The sequence below is a fragment of the Amphiura filiformis genome, chromosome 8 (assembly GCF_039555335.1).
Source record: "Amphiura filiformis chromosome 8, Afil_fr2py, whole genome shotgun sequence".
In the NCBI taxonomy this organism is placed as follows: domain Eukaryota; kingdom Metazoa; phylum Echinodermata; class Ophiuroidea; order Amphilepidida; family Amphiuridae; genus Amphiura; species Amphiura filiformis.
In genome coordinates this window covers 1,243,970-1,262,469 of record NC_092635.1, presented here as the reverse complement: position 1 = coordinate 1,262,469, position 18,500 = coordinate 1,243,970, and the positions used below count along the sequence as shown (strand labels likewise).

The 18,500-nt window shown below is 36.5% G+C and overlaps 1 protein-coding gene across 1 annotated transcript in view; it reads right to left on the bottom strand.

The window, feature by feature from the left end:
• Window positions 1-3,176: 3,176 nt before the first annotated feature.
• The window catches only part of LOC140158355 (aryl hydrocarbon receptor nuclear translocator homolog), a 30,181-nt gene continuing 14,857 nt past the window's right edge, over window positions 3,177-18,500 (bottom strand). The window contains 11 exon segments of the mRNA XM_072181447.1: window positions 3,177-7,828; window positions 8,839-9,022; window positions 10,229-10,550; window positions 10,931-11,081; window positions 11,599-11,705; window positions 13,348-13,534; window positions 14,332-14,529; window positions 15,699-15,728; window positions 17,175-17,291; window positions 17,294-17,384; window positions 18,337-18,416. Of these exon segments, the coding sequence (XP_072037548.1) occupies window positions 7,530-7,828; window positions 8,839-9,022; window positions 10,229-10,550; window positions 10,931-11,081; window positions 11,599-11,705; window positions 13,348-13,534; window positions 14,332-14,529; window positions 15,699-15,728; window positions 17,175-17,291; window positions 17,294-17,384; window positions 18,337-18,416 (1,766 nt within the window). The 3' untranslated portion in view covers window positions 3,177-7,529.

The following is an 18,500-nucleotide window of genomic DNA, read 5'->3' as shown; positions in this document are numbered from 1 at the left end:
TGTGTGATTTAGATATCATAATGCCAAAAATATGTATACCATAATATGTGACCCCTCGGCACAACTGAGCCCGGATGTCGCCAGTGCCACTATTGAGATATGGTCGAATCCAACCAAAAGTGTCCACGGGCCAAAAATAAAAGTCCGAAATAAAAATGTCTCCACAATTTTGTCCTTTTGCCCATTGATTGATGACATATTGGCCTTATAGGAACCAAAAGTGCCATTACTAATCTTGAAAAATAAATCCAGGACGTGTGATAGTAAATGTGATATCAAAACCCAATGTTACCTATGAATACCACTAGGATGCTTTCACTATCGCAATACTAATCAACCTAAAACAAATGGAATATTCCCATTAACGCTCTTTTAGTGTAATGTAGACCACAGGGTGTCAGGAAAATGCTAGCTCAACCAGAAAATATTTGTTTTTATTTTTATAACGCGATCAATATGATCTTTGTCAATTTATGCTAGTTTATTTTTGAAAATGAAGTTTAGGTCAGTTTCTGTATTTTATTTATCAAATGAGTATGAATCAATTTACACATTGTATAAGAACGAGTAGGATATATGTTTTCAAGAATATTAGGAATTATACGCATACACCTAACGCTTTATACAATGAAAAGGTGAAGAAACCGGGTATTCAGTAGGTAACATGAGCGATTTAACAATATCTACATTGAGTTTAGAGGTTTAAATTTGGCTATTATGGTAATGAATTAATAAAATGGTAGTTTTTAGATCTCTTTCAGATGGTACGTCCAAATGAATAAATGCTATTACCTTAGATCAAACATTTTTGATGCTTTTAGCAAGATTTTGACCACTTCATTTTGATATACAAGTAGTTAATCAGCAATTTTACATAATAAATAATTGTTGAATGAATCCGCATATGGGTAGTAATAGTGTCCTGGGGTACCGCGTAAAGTCTTTGACAATTAGTTCCCATTGGTAGGGACACTTCACTACAAATGTCATGTATTATGCTGTATTCGTAAGTAACATTTCAGTATTTGTAGGTAAGAATTAGACTTTTGGTGGATATCGCAATCAAAACTCCATTTTATAAAGCACTTTGAATGTAATATTTTCTTTATGTGCGTTTATTGATACTTAAGACCCTATCATGTATGAATAATGTCGGTTCACAGCGGTTGAAAGAGGATTGAAGTAAGAAACGAAGGCACTAAAGTGACTTTAATTTGATTAATTGCACACAAATCGCTTAAAACCGTTATTGCAGACTTGTGAAGTCCATCTTGGAGTCAGTTACGTCTTGTGGCCTTTCTTTTGAGGGCAACTACAATTAGCTTTATACCAGGGTCCCTCACTGTGTTGTCTAGATCATGAGACAATGAGAACAGTCGTTTTTTCCACGGTATTCGTAGGTAACCTTAGCGAAAACGTCAAAAGTTACCTTCGAATAAATGAATTTGGACACAAATTACTCAGAAACCAGAAGGTCGGTAAACATTTAAAATGAAGCACACATGACAGTTGACAAATCCAAGTATTTATCCCTTCTAATCTTCTTTGAATCTGATTTTTCTTTCAAATGAGCAGACCGTCGTCTATTTCAGTACATATTTTTCAACAATTAAGCCGTATTCGGTTTTGCATGGTGGGTATGTATGTGAATTCGCAACTTTCATTGACATATGATTTGATAGCAAACATACAGGCCTTCGTTATGTACCAATATGGGCATTGGCATGAATGGCGGTGTTTCACAATACTGTCATGATGTCAAATTGTATTCGTAGGTAATATTCGGTTACCGAAATTTACCTACGAATACTTGCTTTTATTGTTGACATCTCAGAAATATTTAAACGCAGGCTATTAAAAACTTGGTAGAAATAAAGAGTGTATTACCCTGCACCTATTCCTTAACTATTGTTTACTATTCTCTCACTTTGGGGAAATGACACAGCTTTTAACATGTATTCGGAGGTAATGCATATTTTTTACCAAACCTACCTTTGTGCCATTTAGAATTTCTGGCAGCTAAACACAATAATAAAGATGTCCGGATACAATGCATTTCAGTATTGGACATATCAAAGCTTGTATCAATTGCGCATTTATTAGTGATTTCCATTTTTTAAAGATATATCTAGTGCTATGAAAAATTGTATTCGTAGGTAATGTAAAAAAATACCACTCAAAAATGATCACAAAAATTCATAATTATGTACAAATATGTGAAAAATTGAACAGGCAATCTTTGAATACACACCTTTCAGGAAATTAATTTAGATTCAATCCAATGACTTCTTTTCATAACTGATTTAGATGTTTTTTAAAACACCTTAAGAAATATTTTGAAAAAATGGGTAAAAATAGCATGTTTTGGGGTCTCTGTGTCTAAATTTTTCACAGAAGGGGGTTTTATTATATATGGCGCGAAGCGTATGATCAAGGCGAATAAACACAATATAAAAACGAATGTCAATTGATTAATACTTTTAAGTTATGGCCCTGAACATGCCGTGTACATTTTTCGTTGGATTCGACCATATGCTCCATCGAACTTAACAATAAACAATAGGATTTATTGACTGTTTTATTGATTTTTCAGTACTATAGACATGATATACATCATTTTAAAGCTAATTTCAAGCAGAATATTTTGGTTGAATATCTCAAAAATGATGATTGGCGACTTCAGGGCTCAGTTGTGCCGAGGGGTCACATATGACACAGTATATAATTTCATATTTTGACACATTTTTGTTTTCTTCCTGTGTTTCGCATAATCTCCGCACAATTTGCTGGTTTTTTTCCGTGCATTTCCGCGCAATCAGTTTTTTTTGCAATTTGCTATTTTTTCCTGCACAATTTTCTATTTTTTCCCGTGCAAATCAATTGTCCCTGATAAAAACCCATGTAACTGCTTCTACTTAGATCCTTTATACTTATTTTGTCATTTCTGCGCTGTGGTCATTACAAAAGCTCCATTGTTACTGCAAACATAAAACACCTTAAAACAAATGTTTTCTGCCCTTATTTACCAAACATTATAATTTGACTTTCATTGCCAGTTAGAACTAACTAAATGATTAAGATTTAGCTGTGTTTCATTCAGCAAAATAGGATATTCCAAGAATTTAGTGCTGTATTTTTCTGGAATGAATTCAAACACACATAATAATACAAGATAATAATATTTGCAAATCATATTTGCATCCATTTATTGCAGTTTACAAGCAGTACTTGACAAACACAATAAAATAATATAATTATAATTAAGAGAGGTTAATAACAGTACATCAGTTGTTTGGGGGTATTGTGAAATTATTCTTAAATTAGCTGGACCAAAGCAAAATGTTTACATTTTTCATAATACCCAATAGCATTCACAATACCCACAGCTTAACTGATGCAAAGTTATTTAACCTAATTCATACCCATCACTTTTGAGCCCCTCATTTTATAATGTAACAAGATTTAATTCTCTAAAATGGTGAAAATTTTGAAAATCCCACTGAAAATTATTGAAAAATGGCTGATACCCTTCAATTAAACATGGTGCCATCAATCCCCACCTCAATCGATTGACTCACACTTTGCTTCTGAGTAAAATCAGACAATTATTCAAGAATATACAACTTGATTCAAATTGAAAAATATATAATCCATAAAAAGCATCATAGTTGAAATGTTAGCAGGGAAACTGCAGCAACTGGTTCACAACCAAGGGGCAAGAGAAAAGATCAATCCCGTGAGTGCTACTTGCTGATTAGTTACAAGATCACTATTATGACTCAATTAAACTTAATTAGAATGGTGGTAGGGCTGAAGAGAACTGAGCTTAAATAAGCTGTATTTTAATTGGTCAGTTGAATATATCAGAATTATCCAATCACAAAGACTCATTATGCTGTAAGGTGGGCAGTAGTTCTCAGGTGTTTAAGCAAAACACAAGCTCATGCCCCTGGCCACTCTGGTTGCACAGCCTACTTAAACTCCCTGGTAAATATAGTGACACCAGTCCACACATGTAACCAAAATAGACCTGCTAGCAATGAATATATGGCCACTTTATTGTGCAATCACTTTGTGCTATGAAGGTATTTCAAGGCATGATTGTTTATTTTTCTGCTGGTAATATGTAAAAGTTATTATATTTCTAATATCTAAAACGTCTGGCTAAAACTCCATCATAAACAACAAATGACAACTACACACATAAGCATTCGGCAGCATTTCACAACCCATCTAGGTAACTCAATAAAATAAATAACTAAGTTGCTTACTTTCAACCTAAAATATGCAGTGACCTCAAAAATGCTTCAAGGTCTATTCAGTGATTTTGTGTACACAATATTTTATCTAACTGCATCACAATATCTATTGCGATAATACCCCGCTCTGAGAGTGTCAATTGCTACCCTCTACTGCTAGCAGCAGACCATGCCAAATTTGGTAGCCTTGCTCGCAGTCGCACGATTAAAAATAGTTGGAAGTAATAACAGTACAAACATACTGTTATTCTATCTTTTTTTGATGTCAGATTTTGTCTTTATCATATTGCTTTCATATTTGCCATTTGGCCACTTCAGTAGCACATCTTTCATGCTAACATCTATGCTTGTTTTAAAAATGCAAATATGTGAATTTCATGAATAAATCATTAAATAGACCTTTAATCTGAATTGTTGTTGCGTTGGGTTGTGGTAAGACAAATCATTAAATAGGCCTTTAAATCTGAACTGTTGCATTAGGTTTTGGTGAGACAAATCATTAAAAAGTAAATTCAAGCTTAAAAAACTAAAAGAGATGCGAGTTACCTAGATGACTTGTCACCTAGACAAATGGAAACTTACACTCGGTACAAACTCACAACATCAACAGAAACATTATAACTTTCTACATATTACATAGAGAGTAGAGAGACGGTCTATACGCTATATCTGACATATTACCTTGTTACATACACAATCACATGTGTATAAATATTTACAATTGATCACATTATGTATATAAAAACATTTATGAATTAAAAGAAGAACATTATACTCTGTATATACACTACTAAAAAAAAATGAAAGGATCAGGATATAAAGTGCCAAAAGCATAAGTAAGTAATCCTCTTTCTCTCTATTCTGTCGGTCCAACATCCGGGCTATCTCTAGTCTCGGGCCCAAACTGCATGTGGCTCACGGTTTGTTATGAACAACAGAAACCGGCTGTGAAGGAGGCTACGTAGCGATGTTGTTGGAGTGACATTCAATTTCGGAAAAAACGACACTCAACCATGGAATTTAATTTTAAGTTTGTCAGTATATAAGCGGTAAATCAAGTAAGTTTCTTCCACTCTGAAGACTTAGAAACGGTTGTTTGATTCCACTGACTATTTGCGATCGAAATTTACATAACACCAATGACAAAAATCATCAACAAAAATCGAATCAGAGACTTGTTTTCACTCGACCGTGAGTCACATCATCAACCGGAAGTGATGTGGCACGGACCGACAGAATTGTTGAGTCAGCAGGGTAAAAACATCACACCAACTGGGTGGGTGTTCCTGCGTGCCTGGTGCTGACAAAAGTGTTTCAATGCCACAGGACTTCAGTACTCAGTAGTGCAAGTGTTCTGTTGCCTGAATATTACTGAATGAAATGGCATTCATCTCATTGATAATGTTACTTAGATTATTTTTGAAAAATTACAATAAATAAGTCTGATCCTTTATTTCTTTGAGGAGTGTATATCTTCCATGGAGAGAAAATTAGTCCACTTTTGGATCCTCAGGCTTGCAAATCTTAATTGCCAATGGGGCAAACATACAAAGCAAGCCCTGGTACACATCCTTTCTGTGTAGCCTTATTGTGCTATTCAGCTACTTTTGGGCATAGCAAACTTGTAAAGCAATATTAATTTTGTAAAATAACTATGTAATAATATGCTTTGGTGAAAAAATGATATCTTAATTGTATCCTATATATTATGGCACTCCTTATCAATCACATTACAAAGACTACATACCATGGATAATATCAAGTAGTTTATGTAATGAAATCTACAAAATGTTTATTTACAAATTCATTGGATATTAGTTCTACTGAAGAATACCACATGTGTAAGGAATAGTCAGCTGAATTCTAAGGGCACATCCTTTGTCTGCCTGAGGAAGAGCCTGCTACAATCCCGGATATAAATAGTTCGAACACTTGTGTCAAAGTAGGACTGTTTGAAACCGTATTTCTGTTCTACTTGACATATTAAAATTTCGCTTTCTTTGGTGTGAAGTCTGAACCATTTCCTACTACTACAACCCTCCCCCTGCCCCACCAATCAATGTTGGATGTTTCTAGGGGTGCATGACCAATAAAACAACTAACAACATTGATCGGGGGGAATGGGGGGCATATTTGAAGTACCCGTGTTAAAGTGTTCGAACAATAATGACCGGGATTGTAGAAGGTATACTCTCAACATACCACCTCATGGCAAAAGGAGACCTGGATGCACACGCACCTCATATTTAATCCAACATGTGCTAGGGTGCGATGAAGGCATGATTCAAGCAGAACAGATAGCTGCAATTGCCAAAGATCACTGTGCATGGAAATATCTTGTGGTCACATGCTCTGCAGCCGAAGAATGATGATGATAATTAATGTTAGTTTACTGCATGTAAAGGATTTTCTACAGAGAGACAATTTCATGGTGAGAATATCATATCTAATCACTGCTCAAATCCATGTGAATTCTCAATGGTTTACAAGTCAACTCCTTACACTTGGCTATTCCATCTGATATCCAAACCCTTGTGGAAGATACCTCTGCTATCGCAATTCAACATGAGCTTTGCGGATAATCCAGGTGGACAATTTTGTGCATTTTAATGTTAAAATCCATCTGAAACATGTTTCAAAAATGTTGAAATCTAGTTGGATTTTACACATTTTGGCAGAAATTTGAGAAATTTTTTTGGTATTCCAAAATCTTTCTCACCTTTTCAACTGTTTTTTGATAAAATTGTTTGACCTGGAATGGCTAAAACAGTTGAATTGGGTTGGAATTCCAAAATCTTTGGGTGTTCAAATGCAATATTCCATTGAGCTTTGAAATCAAACCTTATGGAAGAATAATTTACAAAGATGTTACAAGAATATGTGATACAAATATTTACCTTACTGACAGTGGCATCATAGGTACAATATTTTTAAAAACAAATTGTTCAGTTCATAGAAAGCAAATCCAGGCAAGCATATGTAGAGATCTAAGTTAAAAATATGTATAGAGTAGAACATCAAATTCTTGAAGTTCACAAAAATACCTAATAGCAGCCGATACCATGAAGGTGATATATCCGAATTGAATGAATGACTTTAATATGTGAGGATGTAATACAATACTACCAACTCAATACAAATAGGCTTAAGCAGGCCTTAAAAGTGTATGAAAAGAAAATTCATCCGTGCCACTTTGATATCGTATTTGTATATCTGTGTATATTGTTTTTCTTTCCTTTTAAATTGAGAAGTCTGTGACATTAATTTGCTTTATTCTGAAAATGGTGGAAACATTGGGATATCTTGAAATGAGTCTTCAACAGGCTGGTTAACATTATATCCTGTATTCTGCTGTCCTTCCAGCATACGATATATGTCAGGGAATTCTTCCTGCTGTTGAGGATGGGCTTGCTGCTGATTGGCTGCTTCTTGTGCTTGTGGGTTGCCAGCTGTTGTTTGCTGCCATTGTTGCCACATTGCAGGATCTCTTCTTGCAGCAGCAGCTGCAGCTGCCATATTGGCTGATGCATCGGTCCGGTTGCTGTAGGCCATCTGGGAAGGAGTACCAGCTGATAAAATAATAGACATATAACAGTCAGAATGTAGCACTATTTTCTTTCTTAAGATTAATATCAGTAACTTTCTGTTTTGAACTGTGCATCGGCCCTACAGAAAAGAGTATTGCAAACAAATGAATAAAAACATGTTCCCAAACCTCTAAGGCAACAACTTATCAAAATATAATTGCAATTATTTGATATTTCATGAGTAATATGTCAAAAAACCACCACCAATAGATGAGGGTTCCCATAGTGCAGCTATATGACCCAAGTTAGGTTGCAATATGACTTGAACTGTTCATGAGACCAAATTTTAACCAAATGCCTTACATAATTGTTGACGTACAAAACACACATGGACACATATCTCATGATGCCGTATGGTCTTTTCCTTAGGATGACCTCAACCAGCAATAGGTCAGCCTGACCTTGGTCAGTGTCATCTGTTTACATGGGGAATAACTATGGTCTCCATCCAGACATGCAGTCACAGATAAACATTGTTAATTTTTAATGGCTAAAATATAGGTATGAATTGCAAAGACTGTTCAAATCAACATAAATGTAATGTAATTCATGTGTTACTGTGGGTGTTACAGCTGTGAGTAATGTGAGAGAATATAAACCAGTGCTTTTGTTTTATAAGAATGACTCTTATAAAAGAAGCCATTTATGCTATTGACACTGCCCACACTCGATGAGTCCAGTAGGGTCTTTTGTGGGTATTTATGTGATGTGATCACACTAAATAAGTCTGATGTTGATCAAATTCAAAATTCAATTTCAATTTCATTGCATGAGCCATTTTCATAGCTTTTATTTTGCTGAAAACCCCATCATAATTAGACTTATGGTTCCAGAGATAAGGTAATTTTAGTGTGCCTCAGAACAATACAATACAAAGGAAGTTGAATACTATTGGCTAATCTCAAAATCATAATTCCCGTCATCCTATTCATTTTGCTTGATCATATCACATATAGAGATTCTAATTATGTATTAATGATCCCTTGGCTTACCTTGTACATGTTGTTTATCTTGGTAAGCTGCATATCCAGCAGGTGCAGCAGCGGCAGCGGCCGGAGCAGATCCTCTTGTTGTTGTACTCTGTAACTGAGTATATGTAGGTGCTGGTGATGATGTGCTATTACTAGTGCCCTGAGGTGTGTATGTACCAGATTGACCTGACCTCTGGCTAGTGCCCTGAAAATATCAACAATATACAGTATTTATATACCTCATATATATATTCCTGTCACCTGATTGGTCAAAAGTGCGGTCATTGAATTAGCTATGCCCTCAAAATGAACTATGGACTGGTCATGGAAACAAACTATGGACCGGTGTTAGTCTACACATGCGCAATCGCAACGGTCATCCATTCAGTATATAAAACAAATATTGACTGCTTTATATTCGGGGCATGGTTAAAATTATAGGTCCGCGGTGATCTCAAAACTAAAAACATGGGCCTATAATTTTCACGTAAGGCAAGCCCAAGGTTCGAGCCCTCGTCGATCGTATCTCCCGGCCCGCAGCGCAACGCCTTAACCACTCGTCCATCTCGCCCTTTGTGTGACATAAGCCTGACCAAGAAAATGACTGATTTTCATCAGTGTTAGCTACATTTTTACCAGTTAAATTTGAAAGGCACTAACATTTTTTACCAGTGTACTAAGTTTATTTTGGAGCATGCACATTTGGTAAGCTGGATTCAACAGCCAACACACACATTTTAGCAATGTAATGTGTTATACACTATACCGCACTATACACATTTCTGGAATATTCCTACTTGCATTCAAATACATCAAATGATATTTACCCTAGGTAGCTCTCAACTAAAACAAAACCAACAAAATGCAAACATTGCTACACATCTGACCACACATATAGTATAGTGAAGGCTCTATCAAGCCAAGGGCAAGAGGAAGTCATGTAGAAAATGTCCAGAAGACATATAATCCTGAACCAACCCATGAACATAGCTATAGCCAGGGACCACAAAAGCTATGTAGTAACTAATCAATGAAGTGGTCATTAAACAAGCGATTCTTTCTTTTCTGCAGCAAAATGGAAAAGGGGAAGAGGAATAAAAAGCTGCACTTCTAACTTTCATGGTGTTCATTTTTACTATGATTCTCTAAACATTTACATGGTCAACATTTTGCTAAATGGGCAGAAACAATTTCGGATTTGATCCAACCATTTATCCCAAAAATTAGGGTGGGGGATTTTTTAAAATCACGAAAATTTTTTGTAGCTAAATTTATAGCAAGGCTGTTTTTTTTCTGAAGTGCCTCCACTCAGAACATTTGAAAGTATCCCAAATTGTAAAGGTAAGGCATGTAGCAACCTTGCAATACACATCTCATAAATAAAAGCACACACACACGCACAAAACTCTACCTCTACTTGTGAGTATTGAGCTGGTGTCCATGATGCCTGTGTTTGACCGCTATAGCTCTTGGTAGGATCATCCAAACCACCTACAGCTTTACCAGCCTGCACACTTTCATCAGCTCGGTACGGTTGTGGCGCTCTCACCTGACTGTATGCTGCACCGCTATATCCAGCTGCTCCTTGCATAGCACGTCCAGATTTATCATTACCCATCACAGAGCCATAGACTCCTACGGTGTCGGACTGGAATCGAACCAGGGACTCTGATGATTTAGTTTCAGTGCTGGGTTTCTCTGCTGGTCTATCTGGTACAGTTTCTCCTGGAGCACTGTCAGGAAACAAAATATAATTTGATTAGTCCGACATTAGCAAGCCACATAACACATATGTCCCAATCAGGGGTCAAAATACTTCTTTTTTTCAGGGAGCCATTTTCTGTTTTTACCGAAAACTAGAAACGTGATTGAGATGCCTCCACCAAGGGGCGATTTAAATTAGGAAAGCTATTATAACAGCTTTTAAATGTCAAACTATATGAGTAGTAAACAAACATAAACTCAAATGACATTTGACCTCCGTATGTGACCCACATAAAACACTAAATCTGTTCAAACACGGTTGTGGGTGCTGGTAAAGGTAATATTCAGTTCCTTGACACAGCTCTGTATTGTCGGGCTCCGTAGTACCTTCGTCTTATAGAATACTTACTTGACAGCGGTATTTGTGCACACAATGTACTCCACTTCATCTGTGTATGGATTCTGGAAGCTGAAGCAACTTGTTCTCAACCAACACCACTCACGATTCTTAGCTTGGAAGCGATACATCAAGGACAACACCTGACCCTTCAGTTTCACAGCTGCAATGAAAAATGTAAACAAACCAGTAAGATGATAGCTTTGCAGATTGAGTCCACAGTAAATGATTTAGACATGAATGCACTCAAAATCTGTGTTTACCAGGAATATGGTATCATATTGTTTTGTTGACTCAGCGAAGCGACAGACAGAAATATCTCCATCAACGAACTGTGGTATTTTGCTGGACTAACATAGTGCGTTATCTGTCAAGTGAAGCAGATAACTTGCTCAAGTGATTTCCGAGAGAGGAGCTTACGGTCAACATAGAAGACCATTTGGAAAACACTAGCATAACAGCTAGGATAGGATTTGGACTGAGACTGTGGTAGACCAGGGGTTTCCCTTAGGTAGACAGGATCTTGGACATTGCCGGATCTTGGATCAAGAACTGAGACAATCAAAGGGATCTTATCAGAACATTAGTTAATCAAGATCTCCAGGCTTAAGTAAGAAATCATATCAAGAGGAAATAATTTAATATACTTCACTAGTACTTAAGGATAATTTTACACATACCTTGTTCAAAACTATCTTTGAGATGGCCTTGATCTTCTGGGTGATAAAAATCAAAGCTAGATTTACCCAGTAACTCTTGTGGTTGGTAACCAAGAACAGCTGTTATTCTGTGTGAAAAGGAAGGGAAAAAGTGTGACTGATTGGATGTGTTAATTCAAGTTTTACCTGGACTCCAATTCTCGCGTTTCACAATACGATGCGCCTCCAGCGATCGCTGGGTCGAGGCCAAAATACGCAGTGCATCATGGGAAAATGAGTCGACATCCAAAGCCCCCGTAATACGAATACAATACAGGAACATGCATCATTGTGGCTTTAAATGTCATTATAATGATGTTACATGCGAATGCACACAACAACAACAACAACAACTATAATAGAAGTTCCATTTTCTATCTATTGATCACAGGGAATCCTTCGTGGAGCTGTTTTCAACATATTTATTATCACACTCGCGTGAAAATTCAATAGCAGCTATAACGGCGATGTCGACTCTGGAGTCGAAAATTTGACTGCCAAAAGCAACCGCTGGCGGCCCATCGTATTGTGAAATGCGAGAAATATAGTAAACAATTTCCAAAATATTGAACTCTTGATACATTCTCACAAAATGAGGGGAAAGTTGCAAAGTTATATCCAGATTTATTATCTCTGGATCATAAGCTTTAAAGTGATATATAATTTATGCCAGGGTTGCTCATTCACTTGGTATTCAAAAGTCAAATGGTATTCAAAAGTCACCTGGGCACCAAGGGAGAACAGTGCCAGTGCATTGATTGGTCACCCCAGGTTAAATAAGAAATAAATAAATAAATAAACAAATTTTCAATGGTTATTTCTCTTGTTTTTTGGCATGTACAATGAGCCATATCAGCTTTTCTTTCACATCAAACAGGTTTCATAATATAGAATTGCAGATTCATACGTAATAAAATGAAAGTAATTTAAATCAAACTTCAACACTGTACTGCTTATTTACTTTGCTTACTGGGAGCACTGCACTTTCAAGGAACTTCCTCATCATCAGCCAATGTTGTTAGCTTGTTTTTCTTGAAAAAGACTAGAGACCAACCTAATCAGGTGACATCACATTCGATGAAAAGTACAAAGCCGCTGGCCCCAAATCAGTCGTACAAGAACATGTAAAAACGAGTAAGAACACATACCAAATAGACTGGGACAATGACAATGTAAAGTACTGGAGAAAGAAACAAAAGACTTTCCCAGGAGGGCCCTGGAAGCCATCCAGATCAAGAAACAAGGACCTTCACTGAACCGAGACATAGGATTGGAACTAATTGGTGACGTCATGGAATGTGATGTCACCTGATCAAGCTGGTCTCTAGCCGTTTCCAAGAAGAGCTAACAACATTGGCTGATGATGAGGAAGTTCCTCGAAAGCGCTCCCGGTAAGCAAAATAAACAAGTAGTATTAAAGTTTAATTACTTTCAGGTTTCATAATGTACTTCATCAGTGTAGGGTTTCTTAAAGAATTGGCTATATAGAGATTTTTTACAGATCTTTCTACCAAAATGAAGTTCTTCGTAAAAAACACATACAAAAGTGAATTTTTAGTATGAAGGCTTTTTTTTCTCGGCATGAAGACCATGCATTATGCATACACACAACAACAAGGAAATACATAAAAAAGACACACAAAATCAACATGTATAATGCAGAGGGTCTATATCATAGTCTACCCTATCCTATTTTTCATTCCATTTTTAAGTCCTTTAGAATTAGCATACCTCTGATCTACAAATGTGAATTTTCCATCTACATTGTGTCTTGAGATGAACTCATTGGCTGTGCTACTGCCATTCAGATCACCACAATTAGGTGAGCTGGTGACTTGTAAACGTCCTATAGCAACCAGACAGTAATGGTTACCTCCACTATGACCATCAGAATCAGCTTCTTGTTGCTCTATCACACCTATAATACAACATGGATAAACACAATGGTTAAATATTATATAATATAATCAGATCCAGAGATTGCATCTGACGTCACCTGTCAATCAAACTTAGACACACTTTGTTTACGAGTCAATGTGATGATTGTTGTCTTAACGCAGCAGTAGAACAGCGTGCCTTATGGTTAATTTTGCACCTTTAAACATACAAACCGTCTCAAAGTTAGGTCTTATGAACAGAAAACTTTCTTTTCTAAAAGCACCATGTCAACAATGCCTAAAAAGTTGGTTTTTCCCTTGTACCATAATTTGTCACCATTTCCTGTGATTTCTTTTCTCTAATGAAGGCACCAAATGAATCAACTTTTCTTTTACGTACTACTAGCCAATCAAGGGTAGTAGGGAGTTTGATTGACAGTAACGTCAGATGTAAACTAGTTTTTTTGATTCAGTCTCAGATTATAGTGGGAACGAGACAGTAATGGTCACCATGTGTATAACTTTGTGCATTGATTTCTTTGCTTTATCACACTTCCAATAAAACAATCAAAAAAACATATTGATTACTCTCACTAACTTACTCAATACCTAAGTTTACTGATATCTGAGACGAATGATGAAAAGTTATGAACTTTTAATATGTCCATTTTTCTTACGCTTTAATTGTTTTATTTTATAATTTATATCTCAATTTCATTATTGCAAACATTTGTGCGATTGGATCAGATCGTGTCACATATAGGCATTGGTACCGGTATACTTTATTACAGCACTAAATGCTTTACATATACAAGGGTAAAGGGGCTCTGTACTTTACCTGATGATGGGGGCCAGTTCTTGATGTATCCTGTGCAGTGTACTACAGCATACTGATCACCATCTTTAGAGCTTCCCAAGCTATTTCTATTTCGCATGTGACAGTAACGACCCATAGTCATCGGGTCTAATTGAGCGTTTCCATACTTCATACGGCATATAAAACCACGCCGTGAGCCCATACAGAACCTCATGGATGCTGTAAACAACAATTCAAAATAACATTACACCATGGCCTCACAGTCAATACATCTTCATCTAACATGATTTCAAATGAAGTATAGAGACCTGAAGATTAGTCAAAAATGCTGTTTCCTTGTGAGGAGTTAACTTGAATATTTTTATTAGTTTCATGAAGGGTTTCAGGTGCTAGCGCCCTAATAGTACCATTTTTTCACAATTTTTTATGCTTTTTCAAATTTTTCCGCCCTTTTTTATTTACTAATTCTTTTTGCCGCCCCTTCGTTTTTTGCAGCCCATATTTTTGCTGCCCCTTCTTCTTCCGCCGACCCTTCATTTTGGCCGCCCCCTACTTTTACCCAGGGGGGCTCGCGCCCCCAAAGCCCCCCCCCCAAAAAAAATATGCGCATGTTTATAGCATCACACATCATTGCATTCAGTCACAATAGTTCATTATGTAAAAAAGAGATTGTTTTAAGCTGTGTTAAAAGTTGCATCTGAGTCCATAGGAGTCAACTCTCAAACAATACAGCAGACCATGCCTATTCATGTGTTTGTTAAAGAAAACCTGACTGCTATGGGCTCAGGTGCCACTTTTAAAATGGCCTCTTTTCTTACATAATTAACCATTGTGTCTAAACGCAATGATGTGTGACGCCACAGGGGTCCACAGGGGTAAAACAAATAGGGCTGTACATATCTTTTTACATTTTTCATTTCGTAAAATATTTATCCACTTATTTTAAAAAGTATTAGGGGGAACTTGTGCACAGTGTATGACATCACTGTTAATGTATTGAGGTAATATTACCATATTTTGTTTGTAAATGAGTTCAAGTCACAGAATTAGAGAAGGAGAACTGGGACTCCCTATACCGCCACGTACAATCTCGCCGCCAGCTATGGAGAGAAAATTGGGGGTATTCGGGTCTTTGCCGACGGTGCGCGGAAACGAACGAAAACAAATCTGCATCTCATCATTAGCGTCTTGGTATCGCATGCAGGTCGCATCACTGTGCATCTCTCAAATACCGAATACCCCCAATATTTGCTCCATGCCTGTATCAAGATGGTGGTCGAGTCCCGGTTCTCTGTCTCTAATTCTGTGGTTCAAGTTTATCTGAATATTTCAAGTGAGCTCAATTTGCCAACCTATAAAGTCAATCATATCTAGATCATAATACTTACATTGGTGACCTTCTTTCTTTACAGTCCCAGCTGAAACGAAAAAATACAAATGGAATGATAAGAATTAGAATTTCAAGTCACATGACCAAAGTTCTGCTATAGTTACATACATAACAGGTATTTTATTCAGAGCTTCACTGAGGGATTTAACTAGAGCGTCCAGAATTTCTCAGTTCCCCTTTAAGACTTTTTAGAATAACTTAAAAAGTTTCTTACAAAATCAAACAAATTTATTGGTTGCCTATTTTGATTTACACACCTGGGGTCCATTTCACTAAACATTACAAAGCTTTGAAAGTCTCAACATCCTTACGAGCAGTACCCTTCGTAAGAAATATGCATTTACTACAGGGACCCTTCATAAAGTTATGTCTAATATTGGGTATTCATAACTTTATGAACAGTTAATCGAGTTCAGTAACTAAAGTTCCTTGTATCTGATCCAATTATACACTTACTTGTGAACGTTTCAACAAGTAAATATATAATTGGATCAGATACAAGGAACTTTAGTTACTGAGTTTACTCCACCGATCCTGATGAATTTGTTCAATCAGTTAATTGAGTTACAAAGGGTTAAAAATTTTGTGAAATTGACCCTTGGTCTAACTTACAATGTCACACATTGTTGCATTCAGTCACGATGGCCTATTATATGAGAAAAGATGCAGTTTGAAAGTTGCCCTTTGGTCCATTAAACTCTCACAAAGCATGCAGAATGCAATCTACATTAGGTCAGTTCTACTGCATTGTTTGAGAGTGGAATGGACCACCAAAGTGCAACTTTCAAAACTGAATGAGCCTTGACATTGTATATTATTATTGGACCAATTGTGTCAAACAAAACAAGTTCCAATTACTTTTTTATGGTTTTTAATTTGTAAAAAAGTTTTTGAGTAAATTATAAAAAGTCAATAAGGAGGAACTTACAACTTGTGAGTTCTTTAGGTGATTACAGTTCAAATCATAGTTACTTTGAAAATAGCAAATAACTTATTATGGCATAAGCAGTTCAATAAAATGAAATGTACTCAAGGGTGAAAAATAACAGGCTATGGGCCTTGTTTCAGGCCCATTTCTTGCCTACTGTAGCCATTGAGAATAAAAATCACAACAACCGACTACACTTTTTGTCCTAAACCATAGCACGCCCATCACCATACAGTCTATACATATTAAGATACCCAGGAAATAGGAAATGGTGAACCAAAATGGGGGTTTTCCGACAATTTGAGATCAGAATTTGAGCCATTACTGGTAGAATGTAGGCTATTGAACTATGCTATTGGTTATTAGACCATTTTGGCTTAAATACTGACTGTTACTAAAACAGTGAGCCCTGTTTAATTAGACTAAAGTGAGTCCTGGGTCTGAAACAGGATTCACTTTTTTCCGAAACGTAGAAAAACCTTTACTTTCTTTCTCCCTTGAATGTATTGCAATGCAACACAATGCAATGCAAAGCATATCGCTTACTTTTCAGATCTAGAATGCGTCCACTGTTGGGTGATTCTGATGTTGACAACTGCTCTCTGACTTTATCCAAGTCATCTGGGTGCACCAGATCAAATAGGGATCCCCCTACCCATTCAGCTGCGGTTGGTTCAGGACTGGTGTAAGAGAATCTGAAACATAAATGATGCGACCAGTTTCGCATGATGCTACATAAAGGAATCCATCTGCAGCCTAATATTGATAGAATGAAAGAGAAAAACAAACAAAAATATATTTAAGTCAGTTTTCAAACATCTGTTAATTTCATGAGGTTTAAATGAACACAATTTCCATACAAATACAAACATTCCCCGACAAATTTCCTGTTATTCTCTTCCTGATAGAATGTGACTTTATTTCCTGCCATCCTGATGACCACACACGATACCTTGAACTAGTTTTATCAACACTGTAGCACATGTCTAACAACATTTATTTCTCATCATTATAAACAGTCTACTGTACTGATACTGAACACATGAACAGCAATGTTTGTTTATATATTATAGCAAGAAATATTTCATTCCACTCACCTATTTATGTAATAAATAATGACTACAGACTCCATTGAGATATAAAGCTGTATATCCTTCAATAGAAGATTTCTGTGCTATTTACATCAAGGATTTATTGGGGGAGGGGGAACTTACATGTAATGGTGGTACAGGTATGTGCGGCAGTCAAGGGTCCCTTTGTCAAACTCTCCAGCAGTTCCTCAAGACCCACAATTGGATCATGCTCCAGTTCTTTGAGCCTCAAACTCGTAGCTCTTTAGCACAAAATTTGGAATTTTTAAGCTCCACAGCCTATTTTAATTTGGCAAAATTTTAATTCATTAGACCCCTTAAAATGTTGAAATTTCAGTTCACCAAGCTCTTATTTTACCCAAAAATCAGTTCTTAGTTCCCAAAATATCTTCCACATGGGAGTATGAATTTCATATGGAATGAACAAATCCGGCAGCTCTATTTGAGTTCCATACACCCTATGAAGATTAAACGTGAATCTTCCACAGAGGGAGGTTGAGTTGGGTTGGCTAATGTGCTAATTCCATTTGAAATTCATACTCCCTCTGTGGAGGATATTTCCAAAATCTTCCACGGGGAGTGAGCAATAGCCCATTATGTGTAGACACCTAACTTACCTCCAGTATGAGATGTTTCAGCTCTTGGTCTGTCAGGAAAGATGGTCTGTAGGTACCTTCTGTACTTGTATTACCAGTTCCTACACAAGGAAAACAATTAGGAATCGGTTACCACAAAATAATGATGCATATTGATACATATATACAAAATAATAATGAAGTCT